The sequence below is a fragment of the Zalophus californianus genome, chromosome 6, assembly GCF_009762305.2.
Source record: "Zalophus californianus isolate mZalCal1 chromosome 6, mZalCal1.pri.v2, whole genome shotgun sequence".
Taxonomy (NCBI): Eukaryota; Metazoa; Chordata; class Mammalia; order Carnivora; family Otariidae; genus Zalophus; species Zalophus californianus.
Genome location: NC_045600.1, coordinates 99,508,425 through 99,528,694, shown reverse-complemented (window position 1 = coordinate 99,528,694; position 20,270 = coordinate 99,508,425). Strand labels below are relative to the sequence as shown.

The 20,270-nt window shown below is 38.0% G+C and overlaps 1 protein-coding gene across 3 annotated transcripts in view; it reads left to right on the top strand.

The window, feature by feature from the left end:
- SLTM (SAFB like transcription modulator) overlaps positions 1-19,949 on the top strand; it is a 42,615-nt gene extending 22,666 nt beyond the window's left edge. Inside the window, exons 6-21 of one of the 3 annotated variants that reach the window (XM_027571087.2) lie at positions 733-760; positions 2,147-2,561; positions 3,188-3,237; positions 5,399-5,517; positions 7,612-7,761; positions 8,021-8,124; positions 8,216-8,382; positions 8,881-8,966; positions 9,187-9,350; positions 11,771-11,951; positions 12,697-12,821; positions 13,634-13,804; positions 14,670-14,984; positions 15,098-15,242; positions 16,801-16,961; positions 18,884-19,949. In XM_027571087.2, the coding sequence (XP_027426888.1) occupies positions 733-760; positions 2,147-2,561; positions 3,188-3,237; positions 5,399-5,517; positions 7,612-7,761; positions 8,021-8,124; positions 8,216-8,382; positions 8,881-8,966; positions 9,187-9,350; positions 11,771-11,951; positions 12,697-12,821; positions 13,634-13,804; positions 14,670-14,984; positions 15,098-15,242; positions 16,801-16,961; positions 18,884-18,992 (2,490 nt within the window). In that variant the 3' untranslated portion in view covers positions 18,993-19,949. Of the gene's footprint in view, positions 1-732; positions 761-2,092; positions 2,562-3,187; positions 3,238-5,398; positions 5,518-7,611; positions 7,762-8,020; positions 8,125-8,215; positions 8,383-8,880; positions 8,967-9,186; positions 9,351-11,770; positions 11,952-12,696; positions 12,822-13,633; positions 13,805-14,669; positions 14,985-15,097; positions 15,243-16,800; positions 16,962-18,883 lie in introns of all 3 variants that reach the window. The other 2 variants (XM_027571086.2, XM_027571088.2) reach the window with 2 other exon arrangements.
- Positions 19,950-20,270: the final 321 nt, after the last annotated feature.

Sequence of the window (20,270 nt, the reverse complement as noted above, 5' to 3'; positions counted from 1 at the left end):
GAAAATCCCTTTGCAGTATTCCTGTTTTCAGGCTAGCACATGCTTAATTTTAGATTAAGCGGAGAGATCACATATTTTAAAATTAAAATCAGTCATATTTTTAAAACAGTGTGAGTTACTATTTTGATTACCTGTAGTGCAAATACCATTTTTAAAGCGTCTGACCATCAGGGTATATGTGACCACTGTGAATTCATTTTCAACCGAAAAAAGGAATGAGTAATTTGAAAATAACTACTCTTGTAGTCACTCCTCTTACTTCTGAGATGCCTGGAAAGGGTTTTTGTTTGTTTTATTAATGTGCATTTAAGCCCTTGAAAGTGTATGTCTTCACAGTGTACTTTCTCATACTGTTTCGAATAGCACGCCCTAAAAGTGCTTTTGACCTGAGTCACATAAGATAATCAGGTCAGTCTTTTGGCAACTCTTTGATGTGAGTAGGATTCAGATTCTATAAACTAGTTTTGAATACTGAAACTAATCCATTTGGTTGTTGATATAATTACTGATAGATTTATCTGTTTTGTCTGAGACCACATCCACCAGATAATGTGCCACATTTCTCTAAATGGGCTCTGGTTCTGATCGGAATAGCCTATATTTGTTAGTGATAGGTGTCCCTAATTAATATTATTAAATTATATACTAGTTTAACCTCACTGCTTTTGTGCTATTACTAAAATCTAGTTTTAAGTGAATTCATTTTACATTTGATTATTCTTTGAATTTCAGGATGGTGAGGAAGAAGAAAATGAGAAAGGTATGTTTGATGCCAAGTAGAGTTTAAAAATTGCTGACATTTAGAAAAATAGTAAATTATGTGAAAATAAAACATTCCTTATTTGAAATCTTATTTTTGAAATGAGTTTATTTTCAAATTTATCAATTTAGTGAATTAAGTTAGCATCTTGATTTTATTTTTTAATTGGTTTTAATTTTCTTTTTAACGTTTAAGCTATGTTCTAACTTAATGGTACATATCAGTTACTGTAGTGGACATTGCCATATTTTATTTAACCCAATTTTAATTTTATGTTTTAAAATAACTTCTAGCATACGGTAAGTCGATAATGTCCTTTACGACTGGCACTGCAGTAACTCATACGTGCTTATTGGGGTTCTAGAGTGTAACAGATAATGAATTGTACAACCAGTCCTAAAAATGGGTGACCAGGAGACTGACTTTTTGTTTGCTGCGTAGAGAAACTTTCATACAGTCTTCCGACAGTTTTCGTAGTTTAGGAGAACTGTCTCATTCAATACAATTACAGGGACATCAGTAGTAATGCATTGATCAGTACGAGGTTATGGAAGAGTTCTTGGATGGAAGTCAAAGGATCCTCCTTTGGACTAGAAAGGACATGGAGCAGGACAAGGCAGAATAAAAAGCCCAAAAGCGATGACGAAGTAAAGCTACTGACTGAAAATCTCACATGCCCGAAGCCTTTCCATTTTGGGGAAATGCAAGACATCTTCGAAAATGGTAATTTCGGGACTGGCTGGACAGGATGAAGACTGGAAATAACCAATTTCCTGAACATTATGGAGCAGGACATCTTTGGAGCCTTCTGTAGCAGTTTTCCATACGATTCTGGACTACCCAAGAATTGAATCAGAAGAGTGAAAAGGATGGGGCCCTGAAAAACTTTGAAGACTGATTGATATCCTCAGACTGTGACCTTTCAAGACGTCACCATGGGAGTTCTGAAGGTCACAAGGGTTAAACCCAAGATGATTTGAACACTGAATAACAAATCTGCACATCTGTCACTATCTCATCGAGGGAAACAAAATCTTCCATTTGCCATTAACTTATAACCACAAACGAAGAGCTGGTATCCTCAGGATGGAACCACTTCCTCACTTTTGTTGTTTGGTATTTGTATGTAGAGATCATTTTTTCCATGAAGAATAAGTGATCCTGGGTAAAGGATTGTTTATGTTAGTTAATACCCTTGTGTTTTTTTTTCCCCTAACCTTCCATCAGTGCTAATAACTGGCTTTATATTTTCTAGGTCCTATTCTAGCTTATGAATATGAAATTGTTTAAACTTCTTGTTTTGCCATATTTATTCCTGTTAAATCCTCTTAGATATAGCAGGTTCTGGTGATGGTACACAAGAAGTATCTAAACCTCTTCCTTCAGAAGGGAACCTAGCTGAGGCTGATCACACAGCTCACGAAGAGATGGAAGCTAATGCACCTGTGAAAGAAGCTGAGGATGACAACATCTCGGTCACAATCCAGGCTGAAGATGCCATCACTCTGGATTTTGATGGTGATGACCTCCTAGAAACAGGTAAAAATGTGAAAATTACAGATTCTGAAGCAAGTAAGCCAAAAGATGGGCAGGACGCCATTGCACAGAGCCCGGAGAAGGAAAGCAAGGATTATGAGATGAATGCGAACCATAAAGATGGTAAGAAGGAAGACTGCGTGAAGGGTGATCCTGTCGAGAAGGAAGCCAGAGAAAGTTCTAAGAAAGCAGAATCTGGAGACAAAGAAAAGGATACTTTGAAGAAAGGGCCCTCGTCTACTGGGGCCTCTGGTCAAGCAAAGAGGTTTGTTTTTCTATGTCAGTTCTTTACGATACTGAATTCCAGCATTCAATAAGATCACTCTACATTAAGGGGGTGGCTTCAAGACCATGTACAGTAATTAGTACTTATGATCCTGCCTATAATATTTTTGACCGTCATAAGTTACTTTTAAAAAAATTTCAAGATCTTCGTAATATGCAGTGTGTCCTACTGATTGCATTGTTGCATTGTCAGCATATATTTGGTTTTTTTTTTTGGTTGTTTTTTGTTTTTTGGTTTTTTTTTCAAATTGACAATTTTTTTGTGTTTTATTTTTAAAAATCCTTGTGATGATGGTTAATGAACAACTATCAGTCCTAAGAACACAAAGTGAAGTCAAGTCCCAGTCCTCAAATCTGGAGAAGATGGCCATATATCCACTGAATAGAATTGTCAGAAAATCTAGCTCTTCAGGCATCTTGGGGAAAATCAGTGCAAGAATCCTAAGGGAATCATTTGCTCAAATAACCTAATCTAGGCCTTTGGAATTGTTAATTTGTACAAATAGTACTAGTGTGAAATATAGTCAATATCAAGCTGTTCGATTTTTGTTTTCTTTTGTTTTTTTTTTTTGTTTTCAATTTTCTTCTGGTGATTTGCTTCTTTAGCTCTTCAAAGGAATCTAAGGACAGCAAGACATCATCCAAAGATGACAAAGGTAATGAATTTTTTTCCAGTTTGTTTCAGTGGTAAATGGCGTACTTTCGTTAAAAAGTAGTAATTGGGGTTTCCTTTGACCTTTAGTCATTAAAAATTGACATACTAAAAATGTTGGGTGGGCCTCGGTGTAGACTATTGAGTTAAACAGACTTCTACAAACTCTGGGTGTGATTGAAGCGTTACGCTTTAATTACTTAATTTGTAAACTGGTTTGAGTATGCTAAAAGTATGTGTTTTTCACATTGTGTTCTATGCAGCTGTACTGAGTGTTAATGGATATTTCATTTTCTTACATTATAATTTTAGAAGTATTTTATCTTTAATTGTAGTCATTTGCAACCCTTATGCACCAGCACAACTTTTCCCCTGTTCTTGTCTAGTAGGAAATGTACTGTAAATAGTATTTGCCTCTATTTGTGGAGTCTAGCATTTAAAAGAAAATCAGTCTCTAACATTTGGTTTTACTTCTTTCATTGTTTAAGCCAGGGCACACTTCTAGTAACGAAGCCAATATATAATAGTTTGATTCTTGAAGATTTACTTCTTAATTTGACTTATTTTGGGTTGATGGGAGTCTTGTGTTGGAAATTAGTTTTATTTGAAATTCTTGTAAGCTTAAAGATGCAATATTTGATGTTGGGATGTCTGGTTATCTCATGGCTGTGCACTATGGTCTCCTCTTGTACATATGCCATCTACTTGAAAACATTTCTTGTTTTCTAAAAAAAAGCATTTTAAGAGAAAAATAACACCATTCAGGTACTGTAGAGTCCTAAAATGCCTCTTCAGTGAATGTTAATCTGTTTTGTGGTGCATTTAGTGTTACTTTGTTGGTATGTTTTATTGCTGGAAATCTTAGTGATTGACTTACTAATTGACAATTAATTGCGATACTTAGATCCCTTACAGTTTTGGTTAATGGACAAAATACAATAACTTTATTAAGTGTTATCCTTTAAATTTAGAAACTTAGTGGTCTTGGTTAAATGGTAACTTTTTTCTATTAACTAAAAATTTTTTTTCTGTAAGAGAAGTACCTGGGCCCAAATGTTACTGGTAATATAAAAAAGACAAATGCGCTTCTTGTTAGCATTTCATAGAATAAAATCGATCCTTTGATAAATGTATTTTTTAAGAGTAGAAATGCAGCAACCATTAATATTTAAAATATTTGAGTCAGGTAGATGTTATCTCCTCATATAAGTCTACACTGACAGTAATTTTTCAACTAAAATTTGTGGCATGTAATATTCGAAAGCATTGAAAGTTTTACTCTTTCCACATATAACAACCTGAAGTTACAAAAATTGTTACTTTTTAATTATTACTGTTTTTCTTAAAGTGGGGTAAGAATTGTTTTCCAAGTAAAGTCAAATGAATGAAAGCTCCCCTTTTAGTACAGCACGTTTGAGGAAAAACACTGGAGGGTGACTGAGTAGGCCTGTATTCTAAGAAATGGCATCTCTGTGTATGAAACCATAATTTGTGTTGGAATTAGTGCAAAAATGATTCATATAACATTATATTTACCTATTCTAAAGGATTTTGAGGTTTCTGATTTTATTCTTGTAATTAATTTGTCTTAGAAGATTGTCTTTTATTAAATCCAGAGTTAACTAGCTGCGTATAATTTCTTTTTTATTCTTTCTCTACTAGAGAATGAAGATGAGCTGTTGGTTAGTCTTTGTTATTAAACATTTAAATTCTTGGAAATAGTTTATCCCTTGCTTTGACTGTTCCCTCTCGCACTCCCAGTTTCTCAGGATCTAAAGCCCAAACAGATGAGGGTAATTAAGCAGTCTGTATGTTTGTTGATGACTGCTTTCTGGTTGTTTATAAGTGCAGTGGTAGAGTATAAATGATTAAACTTAACAGTGAAAGTCCAAGACCTGTGGTTGATGTTTCACACATTTTGATTTTAAACTCACGTGGTAGGAAGTATACAGATGTTCAGATTTGTTTCCTCACTAGCTGTATTGTCTATTGTGTTTGATTTTAATAATAGCAGATTCATAGGCTTTGGATACAGCAGGGTTGTACTACCATAATTTAAATTAAAGGAGGATTTTATAATTTTGAAAGCGTATGGACAATAATTTTGTTAAAAAATAAAATTTCCAATTAAGACACTAAAATGTCTGATGTTAAATCTATTCTAGGAAGTACAAGTAGTACTAGTGGTAGCAGTGGAAGCTCAACTAAAAATATCTGGGTTAGTGGACTTTCTTCTAATACCAAAGCTGCTGACTTGAAGAACCTCTTTGGCAAATATGGAAAGGTACAATTTTTATCTGTCTTTCTGGTATCTCCATTTGAAATGGGGATTATGTTCAAAACGGTATTACATAAAACCTTCCAGTTTCTTGTTTTTCTTAGGACTGGTATAGGCATAATTATTGAGTTCTGTGGTATTGGTGAATTGCAACATAAAATCTCACCCTGAACCCTGGGGATCTTTTTAGTAAAAGCTCGTATTTTGAGCCCATCTCAGCCAAGGACTGCATTTTGTTTTTCACATTTGTCATGATTTTTTTAGAAACTAGAGTATCTGAGGCTGATCTGGTCATTTGGAAAATATAGGTAGACTAGTATTAGACGATGGGATATAGAGTTTGGGGGTGGGGTGGGAGCTGATGTCCCTGTCATCATACAGATTCTCGTACAGTAGTGGAGAAAAATGTAAAACTGGTAAAAATATACTTAATCAGAAGTCGTGATATGTGCTATGATGGAAAGAGTTGCTAAGAAAGCAAAAAGGGGAAGGTTTACTATAGTTGGTTCATCAGGAAAGGTTTCCCTGGCATATAAGGGGAAGACCTAATAGAAGAGAAGAATAGTCAATAATTAAATGAATAATTAAATGAATTAAATGGTTAATAGTTGTTGAATTGAATTATAGTCGATCTGTATCCCTTAAGGCACTCACCACTTTCTACCTTATATTTTTGGTTTTCGTTAATACATTGTATGTAATCTACACCAGTGTAAGCTCTTTGAAACCAGAGACTTTATCTGCTGTACTTTGTGTGCACACAGTAGGCTTTGGAATATTTATTTATGACTAGTATCGGTAAATAACCAGTAATGAATGTTACAAAAATCTATCCTGTTGCTTTCAGGAGTCTTTTTTTTCCTTTTAATATAGAGAGTTTCCTGAGTGTTAAGGATTCTTGTAGGTGTCAGATACAGAACACTGAGAATTGTAGTCACATGACTAGCCTTGGTAATTTATTGTTAGAGATCCAAAACCAATATTTTAATGCTGGCATTTCCTGGGACTAAAACTATATAAAGGACACCGTTATAACAAGATGTTGGGCTTAAAAATCAAGTTGCTGTTGGGGCAAGTCTGCCTTTCCCAGAGTTGAGGTAAAAGCTGATAGTTTCCAGCCATTCACACCACACAGCCTCCTAAATTCCCTGTTTACCTTTTCATGGCATTATGTCTGTCTTTCTCTTTGTTCAGCACTAGACTGTTCTCTCACTTTTCTTCTTACTCACCCATCCCTTGTCTCTCTTAACGATTTTATAGAGTTGAAATTATTTGTCACTTTGATATTGGTATAAATTTTAAAAGCACAGAACAGAAAGTGTGTCTCTTTAGAGTGTATTTTTGTAGGGTGTGTTTTAAAGACTGATTTTTTTATATGTGGATGGTTCTTTATTCATTTTTTTGAAATTTTTTGTAGTTACTTGTTACAGAAAATTGTTAACACTCATTTAGAAACTTTCTAGAAAGTTACCTTTTTTTTTTTTTTTTCCCCCCTCTAAGAGAGTCAGGGTGGACTTATGGTAGGGGAAGTTTGGCCCAAATCTAACTGAGAATATTATTTCTTTGCTTTCATTAATTGTGCCGTTATTTCATTGATGTGACTGTGTTTTGGCTATATATTTAAAAAAATTAATAAAAAAATAGGGGCACCTGGGTGGCTCAGTTGTTGGGCAACTGCCTTCAGCTCTGGTCATGGTCCCGGGGTCCTGGGATCGAGCCCCGCATTGAGCTCTCTGCTCAGCGGGAGGCCTGCTTCTCCCTCTCCCACTCCCCCTGCCTGTGTTCCTTCTCTCACTTTGTCTCTTTCTGCAAATAAATAAATTAAATCTTTAAAAAAAAAAGAAAAAAATAAAGGTAGGTTAAATTGCTTTTTGACACTTTAAATTGTTCCCCTGAATATTTACTAAGTACTTACAAGCCAAGTAGATAGTGATCACAAGAATATAAAACAGAATAATATATATCCTAAATTTATCCTTCATCATGAATTTCTGTATCCTGAACATATCGTTTTATTTGAATAGTCTTACTTGTGAAGTTTGACTTACTCAGAAATGTATGTAGTTGCAAAACTTTGTAAAGTGTTATCTTATGTTATAGGTTCTGAGTGCAAAGGTAGTTACAAATGCTCGAAGTCCTGGGGCAAAGTGCTATGGCATTGTAACCATGTCTTCAAGCACAGAGGTGTCCAGATGTATTGCCCATCTTCATCGCACTGAGCTGCATGGACAGCTGATTTCTGTGGAAAAAGTAAGCTTGCCTAAATGTATATAAGAGGGAGGTTACTTTGAGGGCCAGTAATGCTCAATTTAAAGATGTTATACCAGTAGGGAGTAGAATTTGGTATAATTTTTAAGTATTTATTTTTAGTTTTTTACTTCCAGATTTTCCAGATTTTTTACTTCCTGTTTTCCAGATTTTGTCCCAGCAACATACTTGTTATGATCATAAGTGTAACTTACAGTTTTTTTGTTTTGTTTTCTTTTGTTTTTCTATTTAAACCTTTCAGGTTAAAGGTGATCCTTCTAAGAAAGAACTGAAGAAAGAAAATGATGAAAAGAGTAGTTCAAGAAGTTCTGGAGACAAAAAAAATATGAGTGATAGAAGTAGCAAGTAAGGATTTATTTTTTTGATAAGCACATAGACTTTTGGGAAATTGATGAGGTAGTTCTCATTTTGTTGTTTTCTTGGGTGGTATGGTCAGGACACAAGCCTCTGTCAAAAAAGAAGAGAAAAGGTCGTCTGAGAAGTGTGAAAAAAAGGAAGGCAAGGAGACTAAGAAAATAGAAGGTAAAGACGAGAAGAATGATAATGGATCAAGTGGCCAAACTTCAGACTCGATTAAAAAAAGTGAAGAAAAGAAGCGAATAAGTATGCTATATGTATCTTTCTTCTTGATCCCTTTTCTAATGCTTTTTACAACTTCATTTTTACAGTGGAAGGGAAAACCTGAGATTACAGTCCAGATAAATATTTAAATTTTGTTAGATGTCACTGTGGTAGAAGGGGAGGTGGAGGTCCAGTAGCACTAGTTGTCGTCTTTTCTACTCTTGGGAAACAAAGGTGTTCTTCCAGCTGAGCCCCTTTACTGGAAGACCTGGGCTGGCTGTAAATGGCCATTGATTCGTAGTTGTGTAACTGAGTTGGGATCTTTTGGTATCACAGAAAGTATTTATGTTTGTGGATTGAGTTATTTTTAAAAACTATGTGCAACTAAGTTCTCCTAAAATAAGTAGGTTTTTTTTATTTCATGCACTGGTTTCTGAATATCTGGCTATTTGAGAATTCAGCATTTTTACATTATCTTGATTGTCTTTTTTAATGAAATGTTTTTTAGGCATTTGTTTATCTACTTTTTTTTTCTCTTAGGTTCCAAGAGTCCAGGACATATGGTAATACTAGACCAAACTAAAGGAGATCATTGTAGGCCATCAAGAAGAGGAAGATATGAGAAAGTAAGTCTCTGGATGGATGCTGTATCCTATTCTCCCTGTTTCTAAAAGAAGACAATTTAGTATCTCTGTAACCATTTTTTGCATACTTTTGTGCTTGAAAATCTAAGAAAAATAGAATGTCATTACTCATTTAACCTTTTTAAATGACCAGCTGAACTTGAAAACCAAAACCCCGAATTATTTTAACTTCTAGTCTTGTTATCACTTTTTTTTTCTGTAGATTCATGGGAGAAGCAAGGAAAAGGAGAGAGCTAGCCTAGATAAAAAAAGGGACAAAGACTATAGAAGGAAAGACATCTTGCCTTTTGAAAAGATGAAGGAACAAAGACTAAGAGAGCATTTAGTTCGCTTTGAAAGATTGCGACGAGCAATGGAACTTCGAAGGTAGGAAAAGAGTCTGTTTTATACCTGTCTTTAACTAGACGTACATCTTTAACGCCAGTTACAAACCAGATTTCTGGAAATTGTATTCCCACAGAAAGCTATTGGCCACTTTTAAGAAGTGCAGTAAGACCTAATGATTTCTTAAGTTTGCATAGCATTTCATAATTTACAAAGTACCTTTCCATCTGTTATCTCTGTCTCAACTGTTCTGTAAGATTAGGTGCGCCCGTTACTTAATTGAAAAAATGGAGGCCCAGAGAGGCTAAATGACTCTTCCAATGCCACATGGCTAATGAGTGGCAGAGTCGGGACTCAGACCCAAGTCTTCTGACTCCAAGTCCAATGCTCTTTCCTCTACTCCAAAGCTGCCGCAATGAAAAACGTGACTTTAAAGGAAAAAATGATGTTGAGATAAGATAGTGTAAGCTACAGTGTTCAAGTAGCATGTTGACATTTTAGGAAAAATTGATTGTACTTTGGATTAGAGCCCAAGTGAAGGAAGATTCGCCTTGTGAACCTTATTGTGTTCAAGCTCTATCTCGAAGCAAGCATTCTCTTTAAAATAGAGAACAAAACAAAACATTTCTATTTTTAGTGGCAATATCTCAGCAGTTCACCATGAATGCCACCATTGCTTTCCTATGTCAGGTTTTTGATGCCACTTAAAATATTCTCGTGAAAATGTTTTGTAATATAAGTTTCCAAATATTAACCTATCTCATTGAGAGGTCTTTTATCATGGGATTTCATCTATTCATTCAGAGGAGTATTAGGAACAACCAGACACATTTGACAACTTAAATAGTAGTATGTCACATACTTTATTAGAAGGAAATAATCCTTGCATTACTCAGAACCCATTTTTTTTCCTCTTTTTGATGAAGTCCCAATATACTGAGATTCCTATGTAGACGATAAATCAGAATGAGAGAGTGGGAGCCACTAGAGCAGTGATTCTCAGGTCTGTCAGACCAGCACTCCTTTTTTTATGTATGTGTGTGTATACACACACACACACACACACACACACACACACAGTCACAGCATTCTCTTTACTCTGCTGAAATGTAATTGATGCATAATAGGCCTACAAATGCATAATATGCCTATATAAATAATTTCCAAAAAAACAATATAATGCCTTAACTCTAATATAAAGAAGAAATAAAAGTAAATTATAATGAAGCATATATTCCAGATATGAATGTTTAGGCACGACTCTAGAAGACCTAATGAAGTAGTCAGATGTTTACAACCCTCTTTAGACTCAATGAAAATGTGACAGCTACAAATGCAGACTGATATTGGTGTGTCATTTTGGTAAGTCAAATACCAGGAGTGGTGTTGACATTACTACATGATTTCTGAAATGGTGAACAGCTCTTGGTGAAGGTCTTAAGAAAGTATCATTTTTCCTCTAATTTACATGGAGTTGCATTTCTAGAAATTTTAGTGTATATAAAACCATGCCAAAGCAAACAAACCGACCTAGCATTTATTAAAAGCGAGTCAAGTTCTAGGCTCCAATTTTTTTTTAAGGTGATTTTGTTTGTTTTAATGACATGAATGTCCATTATGGCATTTGAAAGGTGTAAGTGTTGGACAGTTTTTTGTTATGCAGAACTATACTGATTATTCCATGCATCATAAGATATTTAGAATCCGTAGTCCCCACTCACTAAATGCTGCTAACAGCCCCCATGGTCGTTGCGATAATTTCAAATGGCCCTCAGATTTCCATGGGGGCAGCACTGAGCCACTGAGAACCACTGGGTTGCTAGAAGACATGGTGATAGAGTGCATGGAGGGCCTTAGAGTGAGGGGATGACAAAAACGTGATTAGAAATCCCAATACAGTAACTTCATTCAGTTCAGCAAACGTTTGAACTCTGTCCTGATTCAGAGAAGCATGGGCCAGTGAACACCAAAAAGGCCCTTAACGTAAGGCCACATTTTATTATATGTAGCATTTGCTGTAATTCACGTTGATGGGTATGATCCCAAGTCATCAAAATAAGGTATACCTTGCTTAAGGAGGTAGACTAGATACTGGAAATTTTCCTCTCAAAAACAGTAGAAGTTGTAGTTTTGGAAATTCATATATGTAGAACATCTCCTTTTTAAAATGTCGATTCACTAATGGGCTATTATTATGGGATTTTTATTTAAACAGGAATCCTCTAAGAGGCAACTACTCTATAAAATTCAGCTCCTCAGTTGACAGTCTTAATAAATAAGTGATAGCATTGGAATCTGTTTAAAGTTTTATTTTGAGTTCTCTTTCCAATTACATTAAAACTACTTAGGTTGAGTTGAAGTTTAAAATTGCCAACCTCAAGGAAAAATTCAAACTCAAAAGCTATTCTCTTTCACACAGTGCTAGCATAATTTAAGTATTTCTAAATACTGATTTTTGTTAGACGAAGAGAGATTGCAGAAAGAGAGCGTCGAGAGCGAGAACGCATTAGAATAATTCGTGAACGGGAAGAACGGGAACGCTTACAGAGAGAGAGAGAGCGCCTAGAAATTGAAAGGCAAAAACTAGAGAGAGAGAGAATGGAACGCGAACGCTTGGAAAGGGAACGCATTCGTATTGAACAGGTGCAGTCAGAAAATCTTTTCATCTTAAATAACTGACCTTTTTCAAACCCTGTGATTTTTGCCCTAAAATTTGCTTTACTTGCTGTAAAGCTTCTATAGAATGAGTTCAGCTAATGAGCATTTATTAAGGTGTCCCTGAAAGATAACAATCACTTAGGTGCTAGTTCAAAATACATTTAGTAGTGACTTTGTTCTAGCCAATTGGTAATAACTCAAGCTCTGCAATATCATGGCAGCCTAATAGTCTGAGCATAGGACTATGAGTCCAGAGTAGTTATAATCCAGGCTCTGTCACTATCCCAGTCTCAGCAAATAATAACTTATTTCCTTACATAGTAGAGTGGGAATGATTTCCCAAGGCTGGAAGGAAATAATGCCTCTCTTTGCAGAATTGCATCCAGGGTTTTAAGGCACTTTAGTTTGCAGACATATTAAGAACTTTATATCTAATTCCCTTTAGGTGCTTTTGTTTCAGTCAAATGATGAAACTAAATCTGACCTTCCCAATTACCTGCCACTTCCACCACCCAATCTCTTGTTATTTTTAATGTTGCAGAACAATAGCCGTAGCCTAGCTTACTGATTTCTGAAGTCAATTTTGTTTATATATTTGTCCCAGGTATGTGTTTTGCCCGGTGCTTGCCTATGGTGGTTTCTTAATGACAGGATGAAACAAGGTTGTGCATGTACTTACCTTGTGTTTTCATTTTGCATTGGTTGGTTCTTCCTTCTGTGTTGTCTGAAGGAACGCCGTAAGGAAGCCGAACGTATTGCTCGAGAACGAGAGGAGCTGAGAAGGCAACAGCAACAGCTTCGTTACGAACAAGAGAAAAGGAATTCTTTGAAACGCCCACGTGATGTAGATCATAGGTAGTTGCCTGCTTTCTTCTTTAACAGTTAACACTTGCTATCTTATGCCTTTCAAACTAAGACTGATTGGAGGATTAGCACGTACAGGCAACCATCACTGGAATACAGGTCATGATCCAGTAGGGATGGGAATGATTGCAGGACTGGAGTGGATCCAGTGCATTGTCAAGTAGGAAGAGTCTGCTCTTTTTTCCCTTTCCCTTCCTGTTGCCAAATGTTTTTCCATTATGACTGGAAATACATCACCATAGTAGGCTCCCATGGTGGTTCTCAAACTCAGACCCATTGTGAAAATTCTGACAGGGTAGTGCAGATAAACTTGGAAGTGACAGACTTGGAAAGAGTGCATTGTGTGTTTGTGTTCATGCTGCTTAATAGATATCCAAATGCAGTCATTTAATTTTCTTAATATAAGTTCTGTGAGATTTAGTTGATTGTGTTGAGAAATAGATGGAATGAATGAATTGTGCTTGGGACTTACCTAACCTTTCCAAAGTTAGTGTGACTGAAAAAGTTGTGGACTGTTAGAATTTTATTATAAAATGGTAGCTGTCTTTTCCATTTACGAATTTTAAAACAGACCATTTTTCAACTATTTTCTCTCTGTGAAATTCCTCTAACACTATATGACTTTATGCAATCTGATAATTAATTCTTTGCTAGCTTGTTCTTGTAACAGAATGTTTTATGTCTTGAGTTTATTAGCCCTCAGTATCCACAGTTCCTAGCATGTGGTATGTATGACTCCAAGTAAGTGTTGTTGGAGTATTATAAAACTAATTTATATAAATGAGCAAATATTTCTCTTCAAGGCGAGATGATCCTTACTGGAGCGAGAATAAAAAGTTGTCTCTAGATACAGATGCACGATTCAGCCATGGATCTGACTATTCTCGCCAGCAAAACAGATTTAATGACTTTGATCACCGAGAGAGGGGCAGGTTTCCTGAGAGTTCAACAGTACAGTCTTCGTCTTTTGAAAGGTAGATAGATACCTTGAAAGTTGTTGTATTTGGGGAGTGCCTGGGTGGCTCAGTAGGTTAAGCATCTGCCTTTGGCTCAGGTCCTGATCCCAGGGTCTTGGGATCGAGCCCCACGTTGGGCTCCCTTCTCAGCCGGGAGTCTGTTTCTCCCTCTCCATCTGCCTCTCCCCCAGCTCATCCTCTCCCTTGCTCGCTCGCTCTCAAATAAATAAAATCTTTAAAAAAAAAGTTGTTATATTTGGTACATGAGCCTTGCTAATGATAACTTTGGTTCGCTAGTAAAATCTTAAGTACTACAGCTCAGATCTGACTGTTCAGAACAAATCGTATGTTTGGTTTTTGATTTTATTAATGTAAATGTGATTCAGTATTCAAAATTAGTTTGGGGCTCCTGGCTGGCTCAGTCAGTAGAGCATGAGACTCTTAATTTTGGGGTCATGAGTTGGAGCCCCATGTCAGGTGTAGAGATTGCTTAAGTAAATAGACTTTGGAAAAAAATTAGTTTAATAGGCCACCGTAACAAGGTTAAGTAGATTGGCTTTATCTTCTTAACCTTGTTTAAAACTCGGTAGCAATGCTGTTAGCTTTGGATGTGCTTCAACTGTTTAGAACACTAGAATATCCTTCAGGTCGGTAGTCATTTGAGTGTTTGATGTGAATTCCTCCCAGATGCTAAACAACAATCTTCATGCCAGACATTTAGAGTATAAGTTGTTATAATCAAAGTTGTGGCTTTTTTAGTGGCTTTGCCTTAAGTTAATTTTTAAACAAGCTGTGATTTTTGTAAGTTATGCAAATACAATTAAGAATAAGGCCAAGTAAGTACATTTCAGGACCTCTGTTCTTTGCTCTCAATAATCAATAGGCGAGAACGCTTTGTTGGTCAAAGTGAAGGGAAAAAAACACGTCCTACTGCACGAAGAGAAGATCCGGGTTTTGAAAGGTATCCCAAAAATTTCAGTGATTCCAGAAGAAATGAACCTCCACCACCAAGAAATGAACTTAGAGAAACGGACAGGCGAGAAGTCCGGGGAGAACGAGATGAGAGGAGAACCGTGATCATCCATGACAGGCCTGATATCACTCACCCTAGACATCCTCGAGAAGCAGGGCCCAATCCATCCAGACCAACCACTTGGAAAAGTGACAGCAGCATGTCCTCCGACAAACGGGAAACAAGGTATCTTGAGTAGTTGCCAGGGCCCAGCCAATGGCATAGAACGCATTTGGGTTTAAGGAAAAAAAGGTGTAATAAAGTTTTGATCATAGATGTCTTTGGGTTTTGTTTAACAGAGTTGAAAGGCCGGAACGATCTGGGAGGGAAGTATCAGGACACAGCGTGAGAGGGGCTCCCCCTGGCAGTCGCAGTAATGCTTCGGGCTACGGGAACAGAGAGGGAGACAGAGGTGTGATCACGGACCGAGGAAGTGGAACACAGGTAAGTGCTTGAGAATGTATTGTCACCTCTTCGGGAATAAATTCCGAGGATTTGCCATTTTGATGTGGCCTTGATTAGTTAGAGTGGAACGATTGGGAGATGAGGTTCTCATCAAAGATTTTAATGTTTTTCATATTTTACTGTCAACAATTGAGCATTAATAGTCCAGGGGCGCCTGGGTGACTCAGTCGTTAAGCGTCTGCCTTCGGCTCAGGTCATGATCCCCGGGTCCTGGGATCGAGCCCCGCATCGGGCTCCCTGCTCAGCAGGAAGCCTGCTTCTCCCTCTCCCACTCAGCCTGCTTGTGTTCCCTCTCTCGCTGTGTCTCTCTCTGTCAAACAAACAAATAAATAAATCTTAAAAACAAAAACATTAATGGTCGAAAGAAGTAGGATGCTAGCCCTGAAATTTTTTTTTTTTTTTTTAAGATTTTATTTACTTACTTGACAGAGATGCAGTGAGAGAGGGAACACAAGCAGGGGGAGTGGGAGAGGGAGAAGGGGGCTCCCCATGAGCAGGGATCCCGATGCGGGGCTCGATCCCAGGACCCCGGGATCATGACCTGAGCTGAAGGCAGGCGCTCAACGACTGAGCCACCCAGGCGCCCCCCCATGAGCAGAACTTTTTTTTTTTTTTTTAAGATTTTATTTACTCATGAGAGACAGAGGAGGAGAGAGAGAAGCAGAGGGAGAAGCAGGCTCCCGCGGAGCAGGGAGCCCGATGCAGGACTCGATCCCAGGACCCTGGGATCATGACCTGAGCCGAAGGCAGACGCTTAACCATCTGAGCCAGCCAGGCGCCCCATGAGCAGAACTTTTAAGATGGGGTTTGTAATCCAGACATTCTGCCTTAGAGTAAGAACTCCTAGACTGGCCCCCATATTCCGATACCCACTTAGAAAAGGTATCCCCAGGAGGAGATCCTGTTCCTCCCTTGAAAATGCTGTTTTTCCTAATATAAATTGTTTTGCCAATATTATATCTTTGTATAGTATCTTCAGCTTTATTTTCTGTAGACTAAGTGTCATCACTTCTGACTCTGCTTTCCTTGGATCTTTAGTTCTATGGCGTTTGTTTCCTTAGGTTCATTCACTCTGTTTTTCATAGTCATGTATGTAAGACCTTGTAAGAATCATAGCAATAATGAGTACTATGTGAAATAGGACAACAACCACCGTGTCTGTGTGCTGTTTGCCTGTTGATCCTACCACCTACCCTGATTCATTGTACTGTTTTGACCCCTCACTCTGCCTTCTTATACACCTGTCCATCCATGCATCATATATGGATCTAGAAATTCCCGAGGGTCAAAAAGTATGTGCGTGCTGAAAGCTACGGAAATAGAAATTACATTGCCCCCACACCCTGCCCTGAAGCCTGAGCAGCTTCTCAGTACAAAATAGCTGGAAACTCTTTGCATGTGCTCTGCTATTATTCACCCCCTTTTCTTCTCAGACACCTTATTGATGTGTTTCGGACACTTCAGAGCACACCAGCCTAAGGGAATCGGCATGAGGCTGCAGGTGTTGTGACTTTTCTTTTAATCTGTGACTCTTTAGCACTACCCTGAGGAACGACACGTGGTTGAACGCCATGGACGGGACACAAGTGGACCACGGAAAGAGTGGCACGGTCCACCTTCTCAAGGGCCTGGCTATCACGATGCAAGGCGGATGGGTGATGGCCGGACAGGAGCAGGCATGATAACCCAGCACGCAAGGTAAGTACTTGGTTAAGACTTTTCTGCCAGCATTCACCCAAACCTTTGTCCTTTCCTTGAAGGGCAGTATAGTTTCTGAGATATTGAATGGCAGCTAGTGGTCACAGTCCTAACTTTGCCTAAACATTTCCCCATGTTAACTCCAGATCTCCCGGAGATTATACGCCGGGCAGCAGATGTTAATTTGTTAGTTTATACTCCTCATTGTAAGTTCACTGATTGGCATTCTGCCACATGGACTGAGATACAGGTATGTGTGTGTGTCATAATCCAGTAGATAAGGAGCACTAACTTCATGTCTGAACCGTCATCTTGTTCACCACCTGTCACTCCTAAAAGTCCTAGAAAGGAGTCCTAGAAAGGAAGAGGAGACTGAAAGTACGTTCTGCTCCCTCCCTTTTCCAGTAGCTCTAGCAAAACTGTTGGACATTTAACTAACCCAGAGCCTGTTCGTATCCTCAGAGGCGAGCTTTCTCTTGTGCACCAGCGTCCATCGTGGCCCCTCAGCTGGCGGGTCTGGTCTCCCCCTCTGTTCCATGCCTTTCTCTTTCCCATTCCCCTGTCTTGGAAGGGGGGCGGGCCCGCTGACCCCACTCCCTGCTGCGCTGGTCAGCCCCACCATCAGACTGGAGTGAGCGAGTGTTTACTGTATCTGTGTCTGCACCGCCTTGGCACTCATTCAGCCTTTGGTTTCAGAGGTCACCAATGCCTTTTTTCTAGCCACATTTATATTCCTTTATTTTCTGAGCTCTCAGTGTCCTTGGTGGTTAAGCACTATTGCTCACTGTGGCTTTTCTTTTTCGGGGGGAATACTCCTCTGTTTTCTAATGCGTCTGACTTTTCTTTCTGCCCTTTTGATTTCCTTTGCTGGCTCCTTCAGATGGTTGAACTTCAGACACTGCTCTTGATATTTAGCTCTATATTGGGATCTTTATGTAAATGTTTTGCCGTCTCCATAAATTCAGGGTCACAGGCAAACTCATTCCTCTCCCGTTTCAAACCTTCGTGTTCCACGTGTTGCCTCCAGCTTCTTTCAGTTTGCCAGTGCCACTGTGCGTCTTGTTCACCCAGACTGGGCCTCATCTTTTATCTCCTTCCACCCCTAGCATAAATTTCTAAATGTGGTTCCATTTTTAAAAAATAATTGTAATAGCTATGCCTTCTTCCACATTTCAGCTTCTCCGATTAGTCTTTCACCTTCTCTGTTACTCACACTATTTATAAATTTAACTCTTAGAACTGTTTTGTTAGACCATTATTTGCTCCAAAGCCATGAGCCGCCTCTCTGGTCACAGATCTAACCTGCCATCCTCAGTCAGGCACTCGAACCTTTATGTAATCTGATCTTATTCTACTTAAACTGTTTCACCATGGGTTTTTGTCTCCCAAATTGGTTGTAGGGTGTTTTGGTGGGTCTTTTTTCCCGTGTCGCTCATTAGTACCCACTACATTGCCATTACACGTATAAAAAAAAAAAATCCATCCTCCTCTAAAAGAAATCCACAGATAATTCTGTGATGATGTCCTCTAGCTCGGAGGTTCAAGTGCCTAGGTGATGCCGATGCCGCTCATCTGGGGATCACACTCTGAGAGCCACTGCTCCAATCCATTCATGTGCATCCCATTAATTGGCTTACTATGAGGCAGAGACTTTGAAGTGAGAGTGCCCAAGTTCACATCCTTGTTCCACCATTTATTAGCCGTGATCTTGGGCAAGTTACTTAACCTCCAGATCCCAGTTTCTTCATCAAGAAAGTGGGGTTAGTAATGGTCCATACCTCACAAAACTGTTGAAAAAAGTCAGTTATTTAATATGGGTAAAGTACAAAGAACAGTGCCTGATAAATGATAAATGCTTAATAGGTAGTAGCTGTAATTTATTCTTTTGTTCTTGACAATTTTTTCTTTTAAACCTTTTTCAGTAATGCATCCCCAATTAATAGAATTGTACAAATCAGTGGCAATTCCATGCCAAGAGGAAGTGGCTCCGGATTTAAGCCATTTAAGGGTGGACCTCCACGACGATTCTGAAAATTAGCTCTCTGCCATGGTTTCAAGATAATTTATTGAAATCTCCTGTAAACTTTACTTGACTACTTTATGAAGAGGACCTCTGACTTGCTTGAGAGTTCTGTCAGACTTTTCTTTTTTTCTCTTTTTTTAAAATTTAACATGATTGCTTTTCTCAATTTTGGAGAAGATGTTTAAATAGTTCCGTTGTAACTTTTAATAGTTTTGTGTATCATTCAACTTTTTTTCTTGCAGCACCAAGACACATTTGAAAAGATGAAATCAAAACCATTTTGTTTAACGCTGTGTGAATATAAAGAGTAGTTTGCAGCTGTGTGGTAGTAGTTTCATTTGCAGCATTAGCTCTGTGGTGTCAGGCTCTAGAGTTTCTTGTCACCAAGCGTTTTCAGCCTCCATTTTGAAGGCTGTCTAAGCTTAAAAAAAGTCTGCTGTCTAATTTTTAGAGAATAAGATTGTTCCTTGCATTTCTGAGTATTATGTAACCTATTTTTGCAGAAGGTACTGTTACATTAAGTGCATCTGTGTATCCTGGTTTAAAAAAAATGTACTCTTTTTTGAAATAAACCTTCATATTCTGTATAGTTGCTAAAGCGTTGAGAACCTTTTTAATTGTAAAATGAGAGCCGATTTTCAGGTTAGTGTAGCAGCACACTTGTTCGGGTTTGCATGGTATTAAACCAAATAGATTAATGAAACCTTGGCCATGAGGTTTGTATCACAGAGGTTTTTAGACTGAGTTGTGCAGGTAAGTGCACTTTCATTAGGTAATCTACACTGTTTGGTGGATAAATTCCATCTCTGGGAATTGTGTGGGTACTAATGTTTCCATGTTCCCAACTATGTTGAGAACTGGAAAAAACCCAGGTTCTAGCTTGGTGAATCAGTTGGGTTTTGTAAATACTTGTATGTGGGAAGGCATTGTTGTCTCTTTGTGAAAATAAAAATCCACACCTGGAAGTGTATGTGTCTTTGTTTCCAGCTTTTTAGGTGTTAGTCCTCCGGCCCTTTCTGGAGTTAAACCCAAAGTAAGTGACTAGGTTTAGAGCTTTGAAGGCAGTCTTTTGGTCTTTATTCCTTGGAAATAAATCTCACTTTGATTTTTACCTCAGTAGCTGGGTAGCACGCTCTGGTGAAGTGTTGGTGAGTTAACCACAAATCTTACGGCTTTTTTTTTAAAGGCATCTTTTCTAGGAAAGCCCTTCGAGGTGAATTCTGAATACCACCTCTTAAAGCCTCCCATATTCCTTCCTATAAATCAGTGATGAATAATCCAAATAG